The sequence below is a fragment of the Manis javanica genome, chromosome 1, assembly GCF_040802235.1.
Source record: "Manis javanica isolate MJ-LG chromosome 1, MJ_LKY, whole genome shotgun sequence".
Classification (NCBI taxonomy): domain Eukaryota; kingdom Metazoa; phylum Chordata; class Mammalia; order Pholidota; family Manidae; genus Manis; species Manis javanica.
The window spans coordinates 109,400,007-109,420,594 of record NC_133156.1 but is presented as its reverse complement, the minus strand read 5'-3'; the positions used below and the strand labels follow the sequence as shown (position 1 = coordinate 109,420,594).

At 34.4% G+C, this 20,588-nt stretch overlaps 1 protein-coding gene across 10 annotated transcripts in view; it reads right to left on the bottom strand.

The window, feature by feature from the left end:
* Positions 1-20,588, bottom strand: part of SLC38A9 (solute carrier family 38 member 9) — an 85,498-nt gene that overhangs the window by 53,835 nt on the left and 11,075 nt on the right. For 6 of the 10 annotated variants that reach the window (XR_001854785.3, XM_017671095.3, XM_073236218.1 and 3 more), the window contains exon 2: positions 15,966-16,097. Coding sequence is in view for 7 of the 10 variants with exons in the window: in XM_017671095.3 (XP_017526584.3) it covers positions 15,966-16,078 (113 nt within the window). In the remaining 3 variants the exon portion in view is untranslated. Of the gene's footprint in view, positions 1-15,965; positions 16,100-20,588 lie in introns of those variants that run through there. The other 4 variants (XM_073236222.1, XM_073236254.1, XM_017671099.3 and 1 more) reach the window with 3 other exon arrangements.

Below are 20,588 nucleotides of genomic sequence, written 5' to 3'. Positions count from 1 at the left end.
TCAAACTGCTCCAGGCCACACATTGCTCCCCACCTGTCTCTTGGACTTTACTACTCTACTAGTAACACTAGCCTTCCTACCATTCCAGAAATACTACTAGCACACTCCTACTCCAGGACTTTTGTTACTAACTTCAGGCAAAAACAAAGGCTCTGAAGGTCATTCCCTTAAAGGTCTGCATGGCTTGCTTATTTTCCTTCAAGTCTTTTCTCAAATGCCCCTTTCTCACTGAGGTATTTGACTACCCTTGTCAGCCTCTCTAAAATCTCAACCCCTCTTCTCTACTTTTGTCATTTCACCTTCTCTTATTTACATTTTTCTCCTTAGCATTTATACTATATAACACAATACTTTTTATTTATTGCTGGTCACTTCCAGGCAATATAAGCTCTATGAGAGCAGGAATTTTTGTCAGTTTGGTCACTACTATACTTCCAGGGCCTAGAGTAGTATCTGGTATATTTTAGGAGCTCAAGAAAATATGGTGAAAAATACAGTGTACTGCTTTAAGAAAAGTTTATTTCGAGATAATTTTAGACTCACAAAGAAGTTGGACAAACAGTACAGAGTTCTCACATACACTTCACTCAGGTTCCCCAATGACTGACACCTTATACAACAATAGTAAATCATCAAAACTTATATGACTTTAATAGTCAGGAAAAAAGATAATAAAAAGTCATGGGTATAATTCAACATTTCTGTGGGTATAAAGTTTTTTAAATAAAAACTTGGGGGAGAAATGATGGAGTAATCAAAGTATTAAATGCTGTATAAAATGAGAAGAAACAACCTGTATGAAAATCAGTGTAGTGTGGAGTCCTCAAACCAATTAAAGGGGTTGTTTTCAGAAGTAGAGAATGACAGTGTCAGGTGCTACTGCTGAGTCAGGTGGGATGAGGACTGAGCAATGAAGTAAGCACTGGTGATTCTGATGTGAGCAGCTTCAGTGACACGGAAAGGGCAAAAGCCTGTCTGAACTGGGTTCAAGAGAAAAACTGGGTATGGTAACTGCTACTATAAATAATTCTTACAAGGAGTTTTCTGTAAAAAGGAATGAGAAATAGAGTGGTAGCTGAAGGGGTAACTGTACATACTTTAAAAAGTATAAAGAGCATAAAAATATATACAAAGCACCTATTATTACACAACCAGGAATTACTAATAACATTTTGCCAACCTCATTCTCTTGCAAAAGACGTAAGATACCATTATATGTTCACCAGAATGGCTAAAATTTAAATATCTGACAATAATAAGCACTAATAGGAGGCAGAGCAGTGGAAACTACACACTACAGGAGAAATGTAGATCAGAATAACCCCTGTGGAAAATAGTTTGGGGTTATCTAGTTAAGCTGACTATATACATACACTACTACCAAGCAAGACCACTCCTACGCATATATATCCTAGAAGTTCTTGCATATGTGTGCCAAGAGATTCATACAATAATGTCTATAGGAGCATGAAGACCTGCACACTTGAAACATTACAAATGCCCAACAACAGAATAGATAAACTGCAGATACTCATAGATTACTAGAAACCACTGACATTAAAGAACTAGTTATACTCAACTTAGGTGAAAATTACGATGTTGAACAAAAATCACAAAACAATAGACCATGATCCCATTTACAAAGAAGTATAAAAACAGGTAAAACTGAATTCAGTATTTAGAGATACAACGATTTGTTTAAAAGTAAGGAAATGATTACACAAATGTTAGGAGTGGTTGCTCTGGGGAGGAAGCAGAATGTGTTTAGTGAAGGACATTTGGGAAACTTCTCAGGTGTTAGTAGTTCTTCCTTGACCTTGGTGCTGGCTGGGTGGGTATTGGCTTTAAAGTTATTTTTTAAATTGTACATATGTATTATGCACTCTTCTGTACACTTGATACAGCATGTAATTAAAAAAAATTTTTAAACTGGATCTTAATACATTCTTTCAAAATTTAGTAATGAGATCAAGAGGAATCAAACTTTTTTGGTACCATATGGAAATTTGCTGGTTATATCGTGGCAAAATACCTTAAACATTTGACAAACTTAAATATGTTACCTGCTTTTCTTTTACAAAAAGACAACTGTTTCAAATTTGTTGACCTCTTCTATGATGACATATAGCTGTCAACAGTATGCTGCATAGGTACACACCAGGTATTAAAAACCAAAATGTTCCTACACACTTAATCTCTCTCTCTTCAAGGCAAAGATGATAATTTAGCAATGAATGAGGTGTTGCTGTTTAAAAACTCACATTATACAGAGAATATTCTGATAATGGATATTTTAAAATGTTTCCACTGTTATATTATTTACTGTTGAAAATAATGTCTGTCAGCAGCAGAAATTCATTATCTGCAATCATATATACATGGATTCAAATTTTTCTAACCTTTAAAAACTTCCAAGGAATGTACATGGTCTTTGAATCCGTTATTAAACATAAAAGTCTAAGTAATAATGAAGCAAATGACAATACTAGTATCTTGGTATTTACCCCATGTAATATAAGTATTAACATCAGTATTTGCATTAATGTTTAAAAGTTAATGAAATTAAACATTCAACATATTTCACACATAGGCATTTGCAAACATTATAAAGTATCATATAAAACATTAATTTATAAAAGCAGAGTCCCCGCAGCCGCCGCTGCCGCCTTGTCTTGCGGAGAGCGCACAGCGCTGAGCGGGTAGCGCCGGGAGCAGCAGCGCCCATGTAATGCCCGAGGGTGAGCTGTCCTGAGCTGCTGTGGTCCAGCCACCTGCCCATTCACGTACACCCCGCGCAGCCTGCCAGCAGCACCTGCCATGGAGTCCAGAGGGAAGTCGGCCAGCAGCCCCCAAGCCTGAAACCAAGGGGCCCCAGGCTGCTGCTGAGGCCAGAGCCCCTCCAAAGCTGCAGATGGGAAAGCCCTCTTGGCTAAGCCGGGGAAGCAGACAAAGAAAAGACTGCTTTGGACCAGGGAGAAAGAAGCCAGTGTCAACTGTTTCAATGGACAGAAACCTTCATCTGAAAAATAATTTTCATATACCTGTTTCCCTTTCCTCCCACATTAGAAAGAAAAAGAACTGTCCTGTTCTTTTTACTCCTGAACTTTTGCAGCTTTGTTCTGATGTTCCGTCACTACATGATTTACTTACTGTAGGCATGATCTTTTAAAAATATATCTGGCTTTTAAAATGTACCGTGTTTGCCAATTTGGTATATCATTGTCATTAACATTTAGAACCTGATTATCTAACAGTTACTTAGTGGGCTAATTATTCAGACCCACATAGACCATGTGCCGTGGGAGGGGAGCCTCCTCGGCTCTCCGCTGTGCTGCTTCAGACCGAATAGAATCCCCCAGTACTGCACATTTCCAATGTTTCTATTTCAAGGAAATGGAGGTCCAGAAATTAAAGATTTCTAACAATTGTTCTACTTGGAATAGTTGATAGAAAGTGGCCTGGAGGACCAATGAGACTCCATCTCATCTTTGATTAAAAAAAATACCGGCACCGTAAAAACCCATGAACCATGAGAGGATATCATGACCCTTCTCTCAGCTTAAAAATTTTCCCAATTGATTCTCATGTATGTAGGTTCTAAAGTTTAAAAAATTCCTCATCCAGGGGCAAAATCTGTTTATGTACTATAAGGGAAAGTTGATTCCTTAATTTGTCAACACAAATTGAGGATCTTGCAGTTAGCCTGTGACAGTAAGTCTCCATTGGCATGCTGCCTAAGGGGCAGTGGAATTCTTTAGGAGTAACTAAAGAGGACTGGAAAGGTGTTTTTATTACTGCAGACTGTAAAAAAGAGGCAACGGGCTCAAAATGGAGTCCCATGTGCTAAACCTCATTCACCAAACCCAGTCTTAATGCCTGATCTAATTGCAGTTTCAGCCTCTCCTGGGAGTGGAATCTGGACACTAGTCAGTCTGGAATCACCTGGTTAGTGCTAGAGGGATGGTAATCCACCTGCTGGACTCCTTGGTCCCCCAAAAGAACATGACCTTGCCTGAAACAGCTCTTTGCTAGAATAACTTCCTTGTCCACTTCCTTTTGCTTATAAAAGCCTTCTGTTTTGTACCCCTCTCTGAAGCCCCTTTCTATTTGCAAATGGGATGATGCCTAATTCACAAATTACTGAATAAAGCCAAAAAAAGAAAAAAAAAGATAAAAACATTAAAAAGTTATAATTCTAATGTAAATTATTAGATCTGACTGACCGTTAGCTCATGCTTTTTGCCCCTTGGCATCCTTTTGCCCAGAGTGCCTTCCAAACTGGTATTTCTGGTATTGGTTCAGAAAGAATTCAGGACCATCCTTAGGTATTTAGTGCCCCTCCAATGGCACTTTCAGACCAGCTAGGCAGCAACTATACTCTGGCCAGAAGCTAGCGGGTTGTAGCAGTTTTGATTTCTTGCCCAGTGAACCTGGGAAGAATGGTTTTATTAACTCCGCCCCCACCCCACTACCCCCAAAGCAGAGACAATAGTTACCTTCTGAAAACACTTTCTAAATCAATGCTTTTTTTCCCCTTCTCCTGGTGTGTGTGTGTGTGTGTGTGTGTGTGTGTGTGTTTGGGAGTGAATGCTGGAAATGAGTGGCAAAGGAGCTAGGAGGATGTCAGGAATGATGGGGAGAAGGTATTGGGGGATAAATTGGAAAAAGAACCAGGAAAGGTGAACAAAGCTACTGGTTGTTTCCAAATTAACAGCATTAAACCAACAAAAACAGTGGTATTTTGGACTTCAAAAATAGGACGATCCTATTTTTGCAATCACTAAATACAGGAACTGAATGATATCAAGGAGGCTGAAAATTTACCAGGCAAATTTCAACAAAAACTTCCATATAGTTGTTGAATGAGACTGAAATGAACTTCAAATCACTTTGAATGACCAGTAAACTGTTACAGAATTTAAAAAATAACAAAGCATATTCAATTGTTATTGATAACATAAAGTGACGTTTTAATGTAAAATAAGAAAATTCAGTTAACTGAGTCAAGTAATTTCATCTTATAATTTTAAGATTTTCTTTTTTAGAATGTTTGTAAGTACAGATGTACATATACGTAATTTGCAAAAGAATACACATACATAAATATAAGCAGCTCCAAATTTTTTAGATTGTGATTATTTTTAAGTGATACGGTGGTATGATGAAAAAAGTATATGTTAATAAACACCTTGCTAAGGGTTATGGATTCTGTATTTTAGAATTTTAAGCTGTTACTTAGAATGTAAGTAAACATCTTTCTCAATAACATATGGACAAAGAAGTTAACCTGAAAAATTAATTCTCAGGCTCATATATCTTAACTAAATACAGATTCTGCTAAGAATGGATTTCAAAATTCTTCAATGCAATTCATGTTTCAAATTTTCATTTAAAAAAATCCATAAACTGTTTTAATTCTACTGTCCTAAAAATGATCTCTTCTTTTATGGCTACAAAGTGATCAGTAACAGAAACGTAAGCTTTTTCTGGCTTGTTTTATTTTCAGCATCAGCCCTGTAATGAGGCTAAAAGAATTATATAAACACCAGAAACATTTCAACCAAGTTAAGGTGCTAGCAGCTTCTGTAAGTAAATACCAACATAACAGTTCTTCAGTTGTTCTCTAAATCAATATAAAAGCATAACACCACCATCACCATTCCATCCTATCTGCTATCTAGAAAAAGCAGTCCCAAATGGGGCATGGTAAGTGGCTTCGATAAAAGGAAGATTAGGAATGTAGGAAAAATTCCCAAGAGGGCACAGTTCTCCAAATAGCTCCTCCTTTTATCCACTTTTTGAGGATGCCAGAACAAATCAAGAATTGTTTCAATTAAGTGAAATAAATTAAGAGTATTATCAACATAGCATTTTGAAAGAAAGAGCTTGTCTTAATTATAAATAAAGGGTAGGCTTCAGCCTGCAATGTCATGTCAATTATTACTCTTTCTTACACGTATCTACGAAAAGAATTTCTGGAAAAGAAATAAAATACCCCATTTCAGAACCTAGCTATTCCTCATTTAAAAAAAAAACAGTGGAGAAGAATAAAAATGTCAGGTTAGCATTTTAACTAAAATTTCCTTTCCTTAAATACTGTGCAAGTAATAAAAAAGGTAAAGAATTCAGTAAGATTTAGTGAGAGGAATCTTACTTTTAACATATACATGGGATTCATTAAGTGAATACTAAAATTGTTTTGTCATCTTTATTCAGTTATCTGGAAATTGTAAACACGCACACACAAAACTACTGTTTAAACAGACAACCAAGGAAGAAGAGGCTCTTTCTTATTCCTCTTCCATAACTCAAGAGAGGGGTATTACCCATCAAGTCTTAGACATCTTCATCTAGGCTCTCAAGAAAGGCAGGTGGGTTGAGTGCTGCTTTGCCACTGGAAAGACATTAGCAACAAATGATCTAAACCAACTGGTCATTCAGGTGACAACCTGGATGGCAAACACTGTGGGAGCCTGGCCAGAACCTGTTGTTGGTTGTATGGCACGTTACTCAGCACACCAGTCCCACAGTAACAGGACAGATGGATAAAGGCAAGATTCCAATGTGCAGTCTGCTCTGTAACTAGCTCCTATCAACTAGCTTTTACACATAGGAATATTTCACAAGCAAAATGTAAGAAATATTTTAGAAAAAAAGAAAATAATGCTAATGCTAGGAAAGGGATTTTGAAATAGGAACTTTCACACATTTCTAGTAGGGATGTAAGGTGGCACAACCTTTCTAGAAAACAGTTTGGATCTATGTATCAAGAGCATTATGTGCCCATGTCATTTATTCTAATAATTATACTTTTGAGGCTCTTAGAAGGAAATAAAAATATGGCATAAATATGGCATGTAGAGAAAGCTGTTAATCAGCATTACTTAAAAGTTATAATTATAAACAGCTTAATATTTAAACATTATTAGAATATACATTTAAGTAATATTTTGTTTAAAATATTTAGAAAGAATTCTTAATGTGGAAAAATCCTAATACAGGGTTTTTTGGGACATAAAAAAAAGCTCTCCTAAGTAGACAAAAAGGTAATTTGTATATCATCCTGTGTAAGCACAGGTGATTTAAATGAAGTTTCTAAGAAAATGGGGTTTTCATTTATATATATTTTTATCTTAAATTGTATGTATATTAATAATAACTTTCTTCACATTATAAAAATATCACATTGTCTATACTGAATATAGAAGTGATAAAAAATAAAAATCATCTATTAGAAACAATCAGTTAACATTTCAGTGTATTTCCAAATAAGTGCAGACCCACATACATGCTTGCAGGCATGCATACACACATACAATTAGTTTTCATTGCTTTTGAACTCTACATAAAGTGGAATTATACTTTCTATCTACCTTATTTTACTAACATTATCTTTGTGGGATTCATCCACATTCTTGTGTGTAGCTATAGTTTGTTCATTTTTCATAACTGTGATATTTCATTACATGAAAATATAGTTGAATCTTGAGCAAGGTGGAGGTTTGAGGTGCCAATACCTGTTATATACAAAATCTGTGTATAACTTTTGACTCCTCAAAGCCTTAACTGCCAATAGCCTAGTGAAAGTCTTACCCATAACATAAATAGTTAACACATATTCTGTGTGAGTGTGTGTGTACATATATATTATATATATAGTCTATGCTATATTTTTAAAACAAAGCAAGCTAAAGGAAATGTTTTCCTAAATTGTCGGAAATCTCCCAATTTTTTCCAATATATTTATTGAAATATAAGTGGACCTGTACAGCTCAAACCCATGTTATTCAAGAGTCAACTGTATGACAATTGATTTAATAATTTCTGTTGATGGACTTTTTCCAGCTTGGAGTTTTACAAAAAAAGTTGTAATCCATATTCTTATACATGTCTCTTGGTACAATGTACACACATTTCTGTCAATTACAAACACAAACTTACTGTCTCCTCAATGTTAGTAGATAATTATACTCTTTTCCAAAGGATTATACTTATACTCTCGCTAGTACTGTATGAGCATTCCCATTGTTCCATATCCTTGACAACATTTGTTATTGTCAGTGATTTTTCACCTTAGGTTACTGTGAATTTTTGTTACAGAATTTCCATTTGATTCTCTTTATTCAACATTTTCTATAAATTTGGTTCTTTCTTATATTTTTGGCCAGTGCCAAAATTTTCAATCTTATTTCAATTTCCTTGAACATATTAAACATAGTTCTTTAAGTCTGTTCCTGATTAACTCCATTATCTGGATCACCTGTCAGTCTCCATTTTGTATTTAGTTTCTTATTTATAGTCATGCTGTCTTGTCTCCGCTTACATCTAGCTATTTTTTGTTCAAGAACCTGACACTGTACTTATGAAAATTCAGTATATGGAAAGTTATATAAATAACTCGAAGCCTAGAATAATATTATTTTCTTTAGAAAGGGTTTACATTTGTTTTGGGGAGCTAATTTGAGACACTTAGCAATCCTAGATTACCTTAATCCAGTTTCAGGGGTAGAGATGAGTTAAAGTTGAGCTTTAGTCCTTGTTAAGAAGGCCATTCTATTTAAAGTTGACACATATTTCTAGACTTGGAGCCCTTAAGGTTTCTGACCCAATATTTGCCTGGGGCTACTCCTAGTGGGCTCTTGACTCCAATTTCCCCCCCTGTAGCTTTGTAAAGCTGTCAAAAGCTCTGCTCAGTTTATTAGCTTCTCAACTAATAAACTAGAATTGGTAGATACCTTTGATGAAATACTAGATGTGCCTTTGAGGGTCACCTTCTTCTTGATCTCATTATTCATCATTGTCACATTAGTTTTCCCATGTCTTCAAGTAGATCTTTAAAAAAGTTTGTCAGCTTTTCTAGTTATTCTCGGCAAGTTGTTTGGTAATAAATTCCCAAATCTGCCTTTGACATAAGCAGAAGTCCCCATGCTCTCTTTTTTTAAATAACAGATTTATCAAGATAAAATTCACATAATATAAACTTTATCCATTTAAAATGTTCAATTCAGTACTTTTTAGTAAATTCATGTAATTGTGCAACCATCACCATAACCAATTTTAGAAACAAGTTCCTCAAGATGTAATTTATGCAGTTCTGGAAACTAACCCTCCTGGGAAAACTACTTTTCTCTCTTTTGTTATACATTTGTATAATCCTCAACTATGAAACTACCAAGCCTCGGTAATCACTTTAAGTCCCCGTTATTAGGCCAGGATCTACTCTCACACATCAATAGATAAACTCCTCATTTTGCTCTGGTATTTCCTCTCTCTCTTAGGGACCATAAGTACCAAAAAAGAGTCAGGTCAGGCCACTATTCAATGATAGCATTATTGACAGATGAGAGAGAGGCCAGTTTACAGATGTGCAGATTAGCAGACATCCTAAAAAATCAGGGGCTATACTATGGTGAGTTTGAAGGGCACCAGAAATGCTGCCTATTTTAAATGCCTACGTTTACCCCACTGGCTTACTAGAGCATTTGAAATGTTACCAGTTAGAAAAATCTAACCATTAGGTTAGGATTTTATAGTTCTAGGATTCTCCATATTAAAATGCAAATAGTCATGGAAAGGTAACGGACTGTCTCTGACATATCAGATTGTTTACCAATGTAATACCAAACAGATACAACAGCTCTACAAGATCAGGGCAGGTAGTGAAATAAGCCAGGTGGAGAAAGACAAGTACCAAATGATTTCCCTCATTTGTGGAGTATAACAATAAAGCAAAACTGAAGGAACAAACCAGCAGTAGACTCACAGACTCCAAGAACAGACTAGCTGTTACCAAAGGGGACGGGGAGGTGAGGTGTGGGGGAGGGTGGGTGGGGAGAGAGGGAGAGGGGATTCAGGGGTATTATGATGAGTACACATGGTGTGTGTGGTGTGTGTGGAGTCACAGGGAAGGCAGTATAGCACAGAGAAGACTAGTGACTCTGTGGCATCTTACTACACTGATAGACAGTGACCCCAATAGGGTGTGGGGGGGACTTGATAATATCAGTGGCTGTAGTAACCACAATGTTTTTCATGTGAAACCTTAAAAAAAAAAAAAGATTGAGTGGGGTTTTATACAAACTGACATGGACAGAGTTCCAAAATATTAAGTAAAAAAAGCAAACTGCTAAGCAAGATTATATAATGATCCCAGTTTTAAAATTTTAAAGATATCTATGTAATATGTACATATAATTTATATACCTATGTGACTGCATATATTTACATGTACATAGAAAATTTCTGGAAAAATAGTCAGAAACTGGGTAATTAGATGAAAAGAAAGGGGCATGTTTACTCTTTACTTCATAACACTTAGAAACATACCTTTTTCCAGAAAGCAAAGTTTTCATTTTGAAAAAATAAAAAGAACGTTGAAAATGACTTGTTTACCAAAAGTGAGAAAAAAAGCACTTTGTTCAAAGAAATGGTATTGAGAAAAAAGAAGGACAGGTAACTACTGGTGAATAAGGGGTGGAAGAGAAGCATGGTCTACAAAGCACTGCCTAAGGAAGAACTGAGAGTGCATTCCTGTGCTGGGGAACACTGGACATACAGAGGAGCATGAAAGCCTCAGGCCCTGTGAAAAATAGAAGAAACAGAGGTAAAGGAAAACTGAAATAGGAAGACTCAAAGACAAGTTAACCGCTTCACAATCTGGTTTCAGGCTGGCTGGGATGGTCAACTCCCAAAGGGCATAATCCCAGAGCAGCAGCACAGAATGAAGTAATCCTGAATACCAGCTCTATCTTTAGTTACCAGAAAGGGTGGGAAAAAGCAGGAAAACAATCTCTTAGATCAGTAATTGCCAATGGAACATGTCACATAGATCATAGATTTCTAAACTTTTCTGTCCCTCCACCCACATTCCTCACTCCACCCCAAACCAGGTAAAAAACTGATGGGGGAGGGGAGGTGTGCAGAGGGAAAAGTGGACACACAGTTTGCAAAAGTTCCTCAAGTGATCCAAATGATTATGAGATGCGTTTCCTCCATCTAAGACTAATGAGACTCCCGTTTCACCAAAAGGATAAGGAGACCTAGCACACTATCAGTAGTCCAAAGGAGTTTTGAAAGTCTTACATTTGAACTGATACAAGATTTTGATTGCCACCTAGTGGAAGAGAATAACAAGTGAACCTGAGGATAAGCAATCTAAAATTATCAAATGTTGTTTTCTATACGCTGACAGCCAGGTAGTTTCCCAAAGTGTGGATATATCTAAGATGATTTTAGATAGCACAGGATGAATGCTATTCTAAGTATTTAGTATTTTTTGCAATGCATATTAGAATAAAGTATAAACCATACTTCAAATAATCACTTCACAAATGTGAAGATGAGGCCAAATTAACCTTAATTTTAAAAATTAAAATTTAAAAAAATTACCTTAAAATAAAATATTGCACAAGTGGTGATGTAATATCACCAGTCATACAGTGACTCTAAAGTGACTGAAGTTTTGGAAGTAGTTGTCTAAGCTGGTTTTCTAATGAAGTTAACTTGTCCCTCAGTGTGTCTGAGTTTTATTTATACATACAAAGTGGAGCATAAGAGTATGTATCAGTAACACCTTAATAAAAAATTAAGTGAAGTAACTCCTATTTTAATAGAAATAACAATGTTTTAAGGCGCTCCTACTTTTTTCTCATCAAATACTTAGAGTCTGTTTCTTTTTTTCAAAATTATTCAACTATCCTATATTGAGGGGAATTTAGGTTGCTTCCATTTCCTTTGCAATTCTAAGTATCTTTAAAGATGTATTTTTCTGCACATATGTGGGCACTTTGCTCTCACTTCAAAATGGCATCAGTCTTCACTCCTACCCTCCGACTTAATCAACTTGAATTCCTTTTAGAGACCTCTTTATCCTACTCTTTTGTCAACACTAACAATTAGCAATTTTAATGCTTTTTACAACCAGTGGACAAAAATAACATACTTCATTGTTTTGATGTCTATTTTCTATGTTACTAGAGGATAGTGTCATTTTATGTTTATTAATAAGTTTTATTTTTTCCTTCAATGAATTGATTCAATTTTACTGTCAATTTCCTTTGGGTTTACATGTTTTTAGTTGTTAATTTATAGGGTTTTTTTTAGAGTTCTTTATATATTATGGATATTAATCTTTTGTTCTTTGCTTAAGTTGCAAATAACTTCTCTCAGTTGGCTGCCTTTTAATGTTGTTTATGGTTTCTTTAGTTATACCAAGTTTTAAGTATTTATCTGTTAATCATTTATTTATAAGATAAATTTGTTTATCTAGGGTCCGTTAATCTTTTCTTCATGGCTTTAGGATTGGGGCTTTCCTTAAAAGTCCTACCCTGACTGAACATTAAAAAATGTTTTTCATTATTTATTTTCTAATAATTTATAGATTTTAAAAGCATTTAGATCTTTGAACCATCTGGCATGTTTGTGCACGTTGTGATATACCTTCTTCCCCCTAAAACTGATAGCCAGTTGTCCTAACACCATTTTCCCCCACAAATTACAGTTGCCATCATTATTATAAACTAAGTTCCTATTTATACAGGATATACTTCAGGACTCTGTTTCCTTACCATTTGGTTATTCCTACATTAATACCACATTTATTATTATTATATCTTTGAAATCTTTGTTGTTTATCTCCATATAATAGAAGGTTCTTCTCTCATTATTCTTCTATTTCAAAATGTTCTTGGCTATTCTTGTGTATTTACTCCAGATAAATTTTAGAATCAGCATTCTAAAATGCTGAAATGTCAAAAAGATGACATTCATATATTATGGATATTAATCTTTTGTTCTTTGCTTAAGTTGCAAATACTGCTGAAATGTCAGAGAGAGATTAATTTGGGGAAGAAATAATCTTTTTAATACTGAGTCTTTTCAACCAGAAATATAAACTGTTTCTCTACATATTCAATATTTGAATGTCTCTTTCTAAAGTTTCAGTTTTCTTAAGTCCTATATATTTTTTGATAATTTGTTCTTAAGTACCTCAGTTTTTAGTAATGCAAATTATATCCTTTTTTATTATTTCCTAATTTATTATTGCTGTTGTATAGGGAAGCTATTGGGTTTTTTTTGTATATTTATTTTCTAATTTACCACCTTTAAACTCTTTCATAAGCCACATTTTTTAAGGTGCTGGTCTTTGATGTTCTGTATAATCATATCCTCGAAAATGCCATTTGTCTCTTTTTGTGTTGAAATATACCTCTTCTTAGTATAATGACTAGGTACTGCAGGCTTGTTTAATAATAACAATAGTATCAACTCAGTTTGTCTCAATCCTGACTTTAACCAAATGCTTCTAATGCTTCACTATTAAGTATAACATTTGCTGTAGGTTTCTGATGGAAACTTATAAAATTAAGGATGTCTCCTTCTCTATTTTACTTAAAAGGTGTTTTTCTTTTCCCCAGTCATGAAAAGGTATTGCATTTTATCAAGTGCTTCTCTTTTTTTTTTTTCTTTTTTAGGGGCTGTTTCTTTAAACAGAAATTATTTCACAAGCCAATTAACATTCAATAGTGCTAAGTCCCTATAACTATTTTTCTTCCTTAAAGCATGCTTACCTAGTTAGTCTTCCCATGATTGTAAATAGCTGATTCCCTCTCATTTTGACAAGTTTCATTATAGAAAATATTTTTCCATTTAACCTACACGGTTAAATAAATTCTTAGAGAACTGTTTGAAGTCCTGTCAACTTATTGCAATGGAATGCACTTTAATGACCTATGTTCTGTTGTCACAGTGGTCAGTTATTTATCATAGGATTTAGAGGTTTCAAGAAAATCCTGAGCATTCAATCAACATTCATTAGTTCCTACTCACTGATGTTGGAATACATAAGTAAAAATGACCAGATTCATTTAATTATCTTCTCTGATGGTCACATAAATGACCATAAAAATGACAATGATAAATTTCTTGTGTGATAATTTTCACATTGCCACCTCCAGCTTCAGGAAAGACTAAAAAACTAAATGTCTGGAAAATGGAAACAGGTTATCAAGACTAGTTTAATCCATTCCTCCTTGATCTCCTGGAGTGGAACCTACTGCCACACTTTAAGAAAATTAGGATTCTGTTGGTAAGGAATAGGAGCTGTTGAAGAGTTGTTGGGTATTTACCTCCCAGGATCTGTCACACTTCCACCTCAAGCACTGTTTCTCTCTGAGGAGGCCACCACTCTTACAGTTTCCTGTTTATTCCCTTAGTCATTCATACATATTGAATTGTATGTAATTTATTAATTTTTAACTCAAATGGTGGTATACTATACAAACTGCTCTGCCCTTCACTTTTTTCACTCAACAAAATAAATTTAAGACTTTGCTCCATTTTGATATGTAATAAAGCCACTTCTTTCTTTTTAATGGGTGAAAAATACTCCATTGTAGCAATGTGCCATAGTTTATTTATCCAGTCCTGCAATAAAAGACATTTTGGTTGTTTTAAATCTTTTGCTATTATAAAAAATACTGCATTCAACAACCTTGTACATATTTATTTGACACTGTGAATCAATGCTTAGAAATAAAATTCCATATAAACTTTGGAATTGGCTGCTGGCATTTTTGGTTGGGGGAGATTAGGTTAAATTTATGGATTAAAATTTAAAGGGCATGACTTTTTATTTTAGAGTCTTCACACAGAGAGCAGAATATACCTTTTCTTTACATACTATATTTTACTAACTCTAATATACATATTTAAACATTTCTAAAATGTGAATCTATCTTATAAACCAGATCATCTTTTGATCACTGTCAGCCAGGTGACAGTCATGAAAGTAACCATTCCTGGTGGCATGACAGGTAACTGTCATCCGTGGTCATTTCAAACGATTTAAGGACCATTTAAAAAGAAATGTGAGTCATAGTATTAGGACACCTTTTGTTGTGACACCTTATGGTAAGATCAAGAAAGTGCAACCATTAAACCTATATGAAAAGTCTCAGTGATTTGGAATAAAATTCTTTCAAGAAATACTACATTATCAGTGTTTTTTTTCATGGCACTAAGGACAATTCTGTGTAGGGGAAAAAACACTGATTTTGGTAACTCCAAGACAAAAAGTCTTCAGAAGATCACATTGTAAATGTCAGTACTATCTTAACTGATATATTTTGTTTATATTTCCATTTTTCTAATTGCACAAGAGATACACGATAAAATACCAAGTAAGTCCAAGAGTTCTTTCAGTAAAAACAAAAAAAATTCAAGTCCTAAGAGATTATTGCATCAGAAGTACTGGCAGAAGTTTATTTTAGTGTTCTATTAAAAAAAGAACAGTACAAATCATAATCAGCATCTCAGATGAGAAGGAATACTCTAAATCTTATTTTAGGTCCCTCAGTATTTTAAAGTGTCTCTTATATAGATTTTGCACATTCTTAAGGTTATTCCTATATATTTTATCTTTTCTTCCATTGTATTTTCTCATTAAAATACTATTTATTTTTGCCTGTTCTGTAAACAGCTGCTTTACTGAATTCTCTTACTATTTATAATAATTTTTAAGTGTATTCTTTTGGGTTTTCCAAGTATGCAATGAAATGAAATAAATTTCAAGCTCCTATTATCTTAAGCTATGTGCTTGAATTTAAGCTAAACAAAGGTAAAGATTGTGTGTTATTTTTACTGTTTCATCCCCAGCACCTAGCATATTACCATTCACAAAGCAGGTAATCAATAAACATTGGTTAAATGAATTATATGAATGTTTCCTACTTTTTAAAACTTACCTCAAGCCCTCCCCAACAGAGGTGCTGAATTTAGTCAAAAAAGTCAAATATGAATGAGTAAATAGTATTCATATTTCTTCCTTCCCACATACAAACATACAGATTCTATAAGAAATCAGGTATTTTCTAATTGAAGCTATATATATGTTTGGTTGTTGGTAGTTCTATTTTAATAATTAAAAACCCTAAATGTGAAATAAGTGTTTTATGTTAGACACTTACCTTTTGGACCGTAGATCTGATGAATCATATTGAATATTCATAGGTCCAGGATTTATTTCAAGATCTACCTCAGGGATGAGAAGATGCCCAGAATTACTATCCATATTTGCCATTTTTCTCAGACTCTAAGCACTGAAGAAGACAGTAGTACATAAATCAGAAAAGAAAAATAATTTGAAGTTTAAAAATTATCTTACTGTTAAGTAATACATTTCCATGCATTAGAAATAGGAAATATACAGGAATTTGCTGATAATACCTTAATGAGGTACGTGTGTAAAATATTTATTTTATCAGAAACTTGCTAAGTTGAAATGGAATTATTGTTTATTTTTCAGCTTAATAAAAATATAAGTGGAGCAATCCATTTCCAGTAATAAACAGATTAGATGATTTGGACTCATTTTCCTGCAGAAAACAACTAAAAATATTGGATAAAAAATTAAAAACATCTTTCCCTTCTCCTACTTCCTATAACATAGCTAGGAGTACAAAGAGTTTTACCATCAGATATGGGGTTAACAAGAAGTAAAAGAGCCTCACTTCCTCATAAGGGAACTATAAACAAGTCTTCCTGAAACTGCCCCATAGCCTGTGTGCTTGCATGCATCTACGGAGGGGGAGGTGTTATATGCCATCAACAGCACTGTATGAGCATTTGCAAGGTCGTCAAAGAACACCTAAAGCTGTTAATGTACTTTAAGGTTAACTTGCTTGGTAGGACTTTTAGGTACTGGCAGAAGCAAAAATAAGCCTTTTCTGTGAGGAGACCTTCATCTTAAGTCTCCAAAGACCTGCTAACAGTCTTTCAAGGACATCAAACAGTACACAGTCAAAAATAACCTAGTATGGGAAGAAATAAAGTATTATTAGTGAGAACCAGAATAAACAGCAGAAATAGATCCATAAGAACATCAGTGATACAGATTATCAGGATAAGATTATAAAGCTATTATGATTCCTATGTTTAATAAATAAGGGATAAAGTAGAAATTCTAAAAAATTAACCTACTATGTTTGAAAAGGACAAGAGTGAGGCCTCAAAATAGTAATAAAATAGCCAAAATTTAAAACTTAATGGATTGGTTTAAGAGTGGAAAAGAACATTAATGAACTAGAATATAAATGAGAAGCAACTATCCAGAATGTAGCAGAGAGTTAAAAAGAAAAACACAGAAAATGTGGAAACAGGGTAAGAGGCATGGGAAATAGGAGGTCTGATATGAATGTCGTTAGAAAGGCAGAGAGGAGATGGCAGAGGTAATATTTGAAGAGATGATGGCTGAGAATATGCCTTAATTCATAAAAGATAACAATCTACAGATTCAAGAAATTTAAGGAATCCAAACAGAAGTAATTAAACAATATATCATAGGGTTGGAAAAAAAGAATTAAAATTCTAGAACAAAGGGAAAAACAGTCAAGTGAGGGTCTTGGAATTAAAGTGTTCTAAGGTCCTTATAGTCCTTATACTACCCAGGTCAACATGACACTTTGATGAGATGCATGCTGTAATTTTATTTAATTCACGTAACAGAAAACATTGCATAACTCAAAATCTTACAGATGGGAAAAAGAGAATGATTTTTTTAAATTGACCTAAAAAATGCAAGAATGGATAAAAACATTAAAGTAGGACAAACAGCATAAAATAGCTAAGATCCTCCCATTCTTCTTAAACCTATGCTAATCAGGCTATCTTCCCCATCATTACACAGAAAACTGTTCTTGTTAGAATCCCAGTAACCTACACATTGGTAAACTCAGCCATCATTTCTCAGTCTTTAACTTATTTGCCCTATTAGAAATATTTGCCACTAGGGATCACTCTCCTCCTTAATAAACTAGATTCACTAGGTCTCCAGGTTTTCTCTGTATCTCCTTGGCCCCTCTTTCTCTGCCTCCTTTACTGTTTACTCCCAGACTTCTTAAAATCTCAGTCCCAAGGTTCAATCTTAGTCATTTTCTCTATATATCCTCAATTTCTAGGTAACGTTATCCAATCTCATGGTTTTAATACTATCAGTTATGTTACACAATAGCCACTAGTCACACATGCTTAAATTTACATTAATTAAAATTAAATTTAAAAAAATTCAGTACCTGAGTCACACTGGCCACATATGAAGTGCTCAATAGCCACTCGTGGCTAGTGTCTAGCATGCTGCATTGTATAGACACAAAGCATTTACATCATTGCAAAAAGTTCTATCGATCTAGATAATGACAACTTGCACATTAATATTTCTAGCTTGAAACTTCTCTCCTGAATTTCAGACTTCTGGATCCAATTGCATATCTTTTTAAAAATTGAGATATAATTGATGTATAACTCAAACCTACATGTCTGAAACTGAAATTTTGATTTTTTTCTCCCAAATACCCTACTCATTGTTTTCCTCATTTCAATTGATGGCATCTCCATCCTTCTAGTTGCTCAGGCCACAGTCCTTGGAATCACCTCTTCTCAGTCTACATTCAGTCTATTAGGAAATCTTGCTGGCTTTTCCTTCAAATATATTCAGAATCTGGTCACCATCATTTACTATCAAGATTTCAACCAGAGTTACCTAACAGAGCTCCCTGTTTCCACCCTTATCCACTGAAGAGTCTCTCTCTGCCCAGCAGGTAGAGTTGTAGAGAGGTATTAGGAATTTGTTCTCGCCCAAATGGTTGTTGCAAATGGGGGAGGCGTCATATGCACCTGGTGAGTAGAGACTAGGGATGGTACAAAACATCCTGTGATGTGCAGGACAGCTTCCTACAACAAAGGGTTAGCCCCAAATGTGAGGAGTTCTGAGGCTGAGCAACTGCTGTAAGGGGTAAAATAGGAGGGGTAAAATAGGGAGGGACATGATGGGACCTTAGATGGTGATGGAAATTTTCTTTTTCTTCAACTTGATTCTGGTCACATGGCCATTTGTTTTATAATTATTCAATGTATTATACACTTTTATGTATGGATGTTACATTACACACATACATTCAAACAAGCAACTGCATAAAATGAAATAAACAGGTTTTAACATTTTAAGGCAAGTGCTTTCTTTACCTTTATTCCACACCCTGCAAATTACTATAATTATTCTCATTTTATAGACAAGGATACAAGGAACAAAGAAGTTAAGTAACTGATTATAAAGTTAGTGACAGAACTGGAACTCAAACCCAGGCAGTTTAAGACCCCTATACACTTTACCACTATGCTGTGCTCTTTCGTGTTCTTTGCCCTTTTACTCTTTTAACTTTCATCTTCTGTTTCTTGTAACCGCCCAGACTACTTAATAAATATAGTTACATTGATGCTGTATTGGTTTAACAGAGTCTTACATCTGCTGTTCTTATTTTTCTAAACGTATATTTATGGCAGAATAGAAGGAAAACAGGACTTTTGAGTCAGCAATTCTGTATCTGCCACTTACTACCTATGTAATCTAAGACTAACCTTTTAACCTCCAACAGTCTATTTTCTCATCTGCAAAAGTGAAATAACAACATCCGCCTCACTGGTGTGGTTGAGAATTAAGTGAGGTGATGCACATTATACTTAGTACCTTATAATGGGAGAATGAATGTTCAAATGTATTATTATTTCTCTCAAAATCAAAATGAAAATGCTTGTTTTTGTTTTTACATATGCAGCCTCTTGATGCTTTTCCTTACTTTTAAGTGGAAAATAATTCTTCAGCAATGAAGAGCTAGGCAAATATTGTCAAAAGGCCACAATTATAAGACACAGATGTTGGTAACATGTTTTATTCCCAAAATAGGTATACTTTTCTCCCTCTCTTTCCTTTTCATTACCCTCTTCAGATTTTCTGCTCCCCTGACCAACATTTAAGCCAAAGCTCTCATTAACTTAGTCCTACCAGAGACAGATAAATGCTAATGAAAAATCTTAACATAGTACCTTCTAACAGCAACTTTAAAAAAAAAAATTGAAACTCAAATACTACCATGTCCAGTCTAGAAGGGCTTTATTTCTGTATCTTATTAAGAGAGTATGAAGGTAAAGATGACTATTTTAAGATGAAACAACTAAAATAATGAGTATTAGTTAAATTCTGAAAAATATACAGTAATTCAACAAGGTCTCAATGATTCTACAATGCAGAGGTACCGAGGAAAATAGAAAAAAATATTTTTAAAAAAACCATGGTCCCTATCTTCAGTAAACTTAAAAAATTTTATAATTTATGAAACCCAGATGTCAGATAACTTGTCTCAAATCACTTTAATAAAACTTGGCAAGATGCTAATAACCACTTCCGATTTTCAGTTCATCAGTTTCACTTTAAGTTGAAATCTATACCAATTGCTGGTCTTAGCTCTCAAGTTAGGTTTGTAACGGATCAGTGCAAGATTTACTCTTTTAAAGAAAAAGCTTAGTTGACTGTCTGAATCACAGATTCATACAATATAATTCAAGTTTGGAGCATCAGTGTACATTATTCAATGGTAATTGTAATTGTTATTAAATCTCATTAGGATATAAATAAGTGAGATAAAGTAATTTCATCAAAACAGAGTTGATTCAGAAGCAAAAACAGATGGTTGATATTTCAGTTCCTTCCGTTACATAACAATAATTAATAATTCAGCTGGTTTGGTCTTACATTCTAA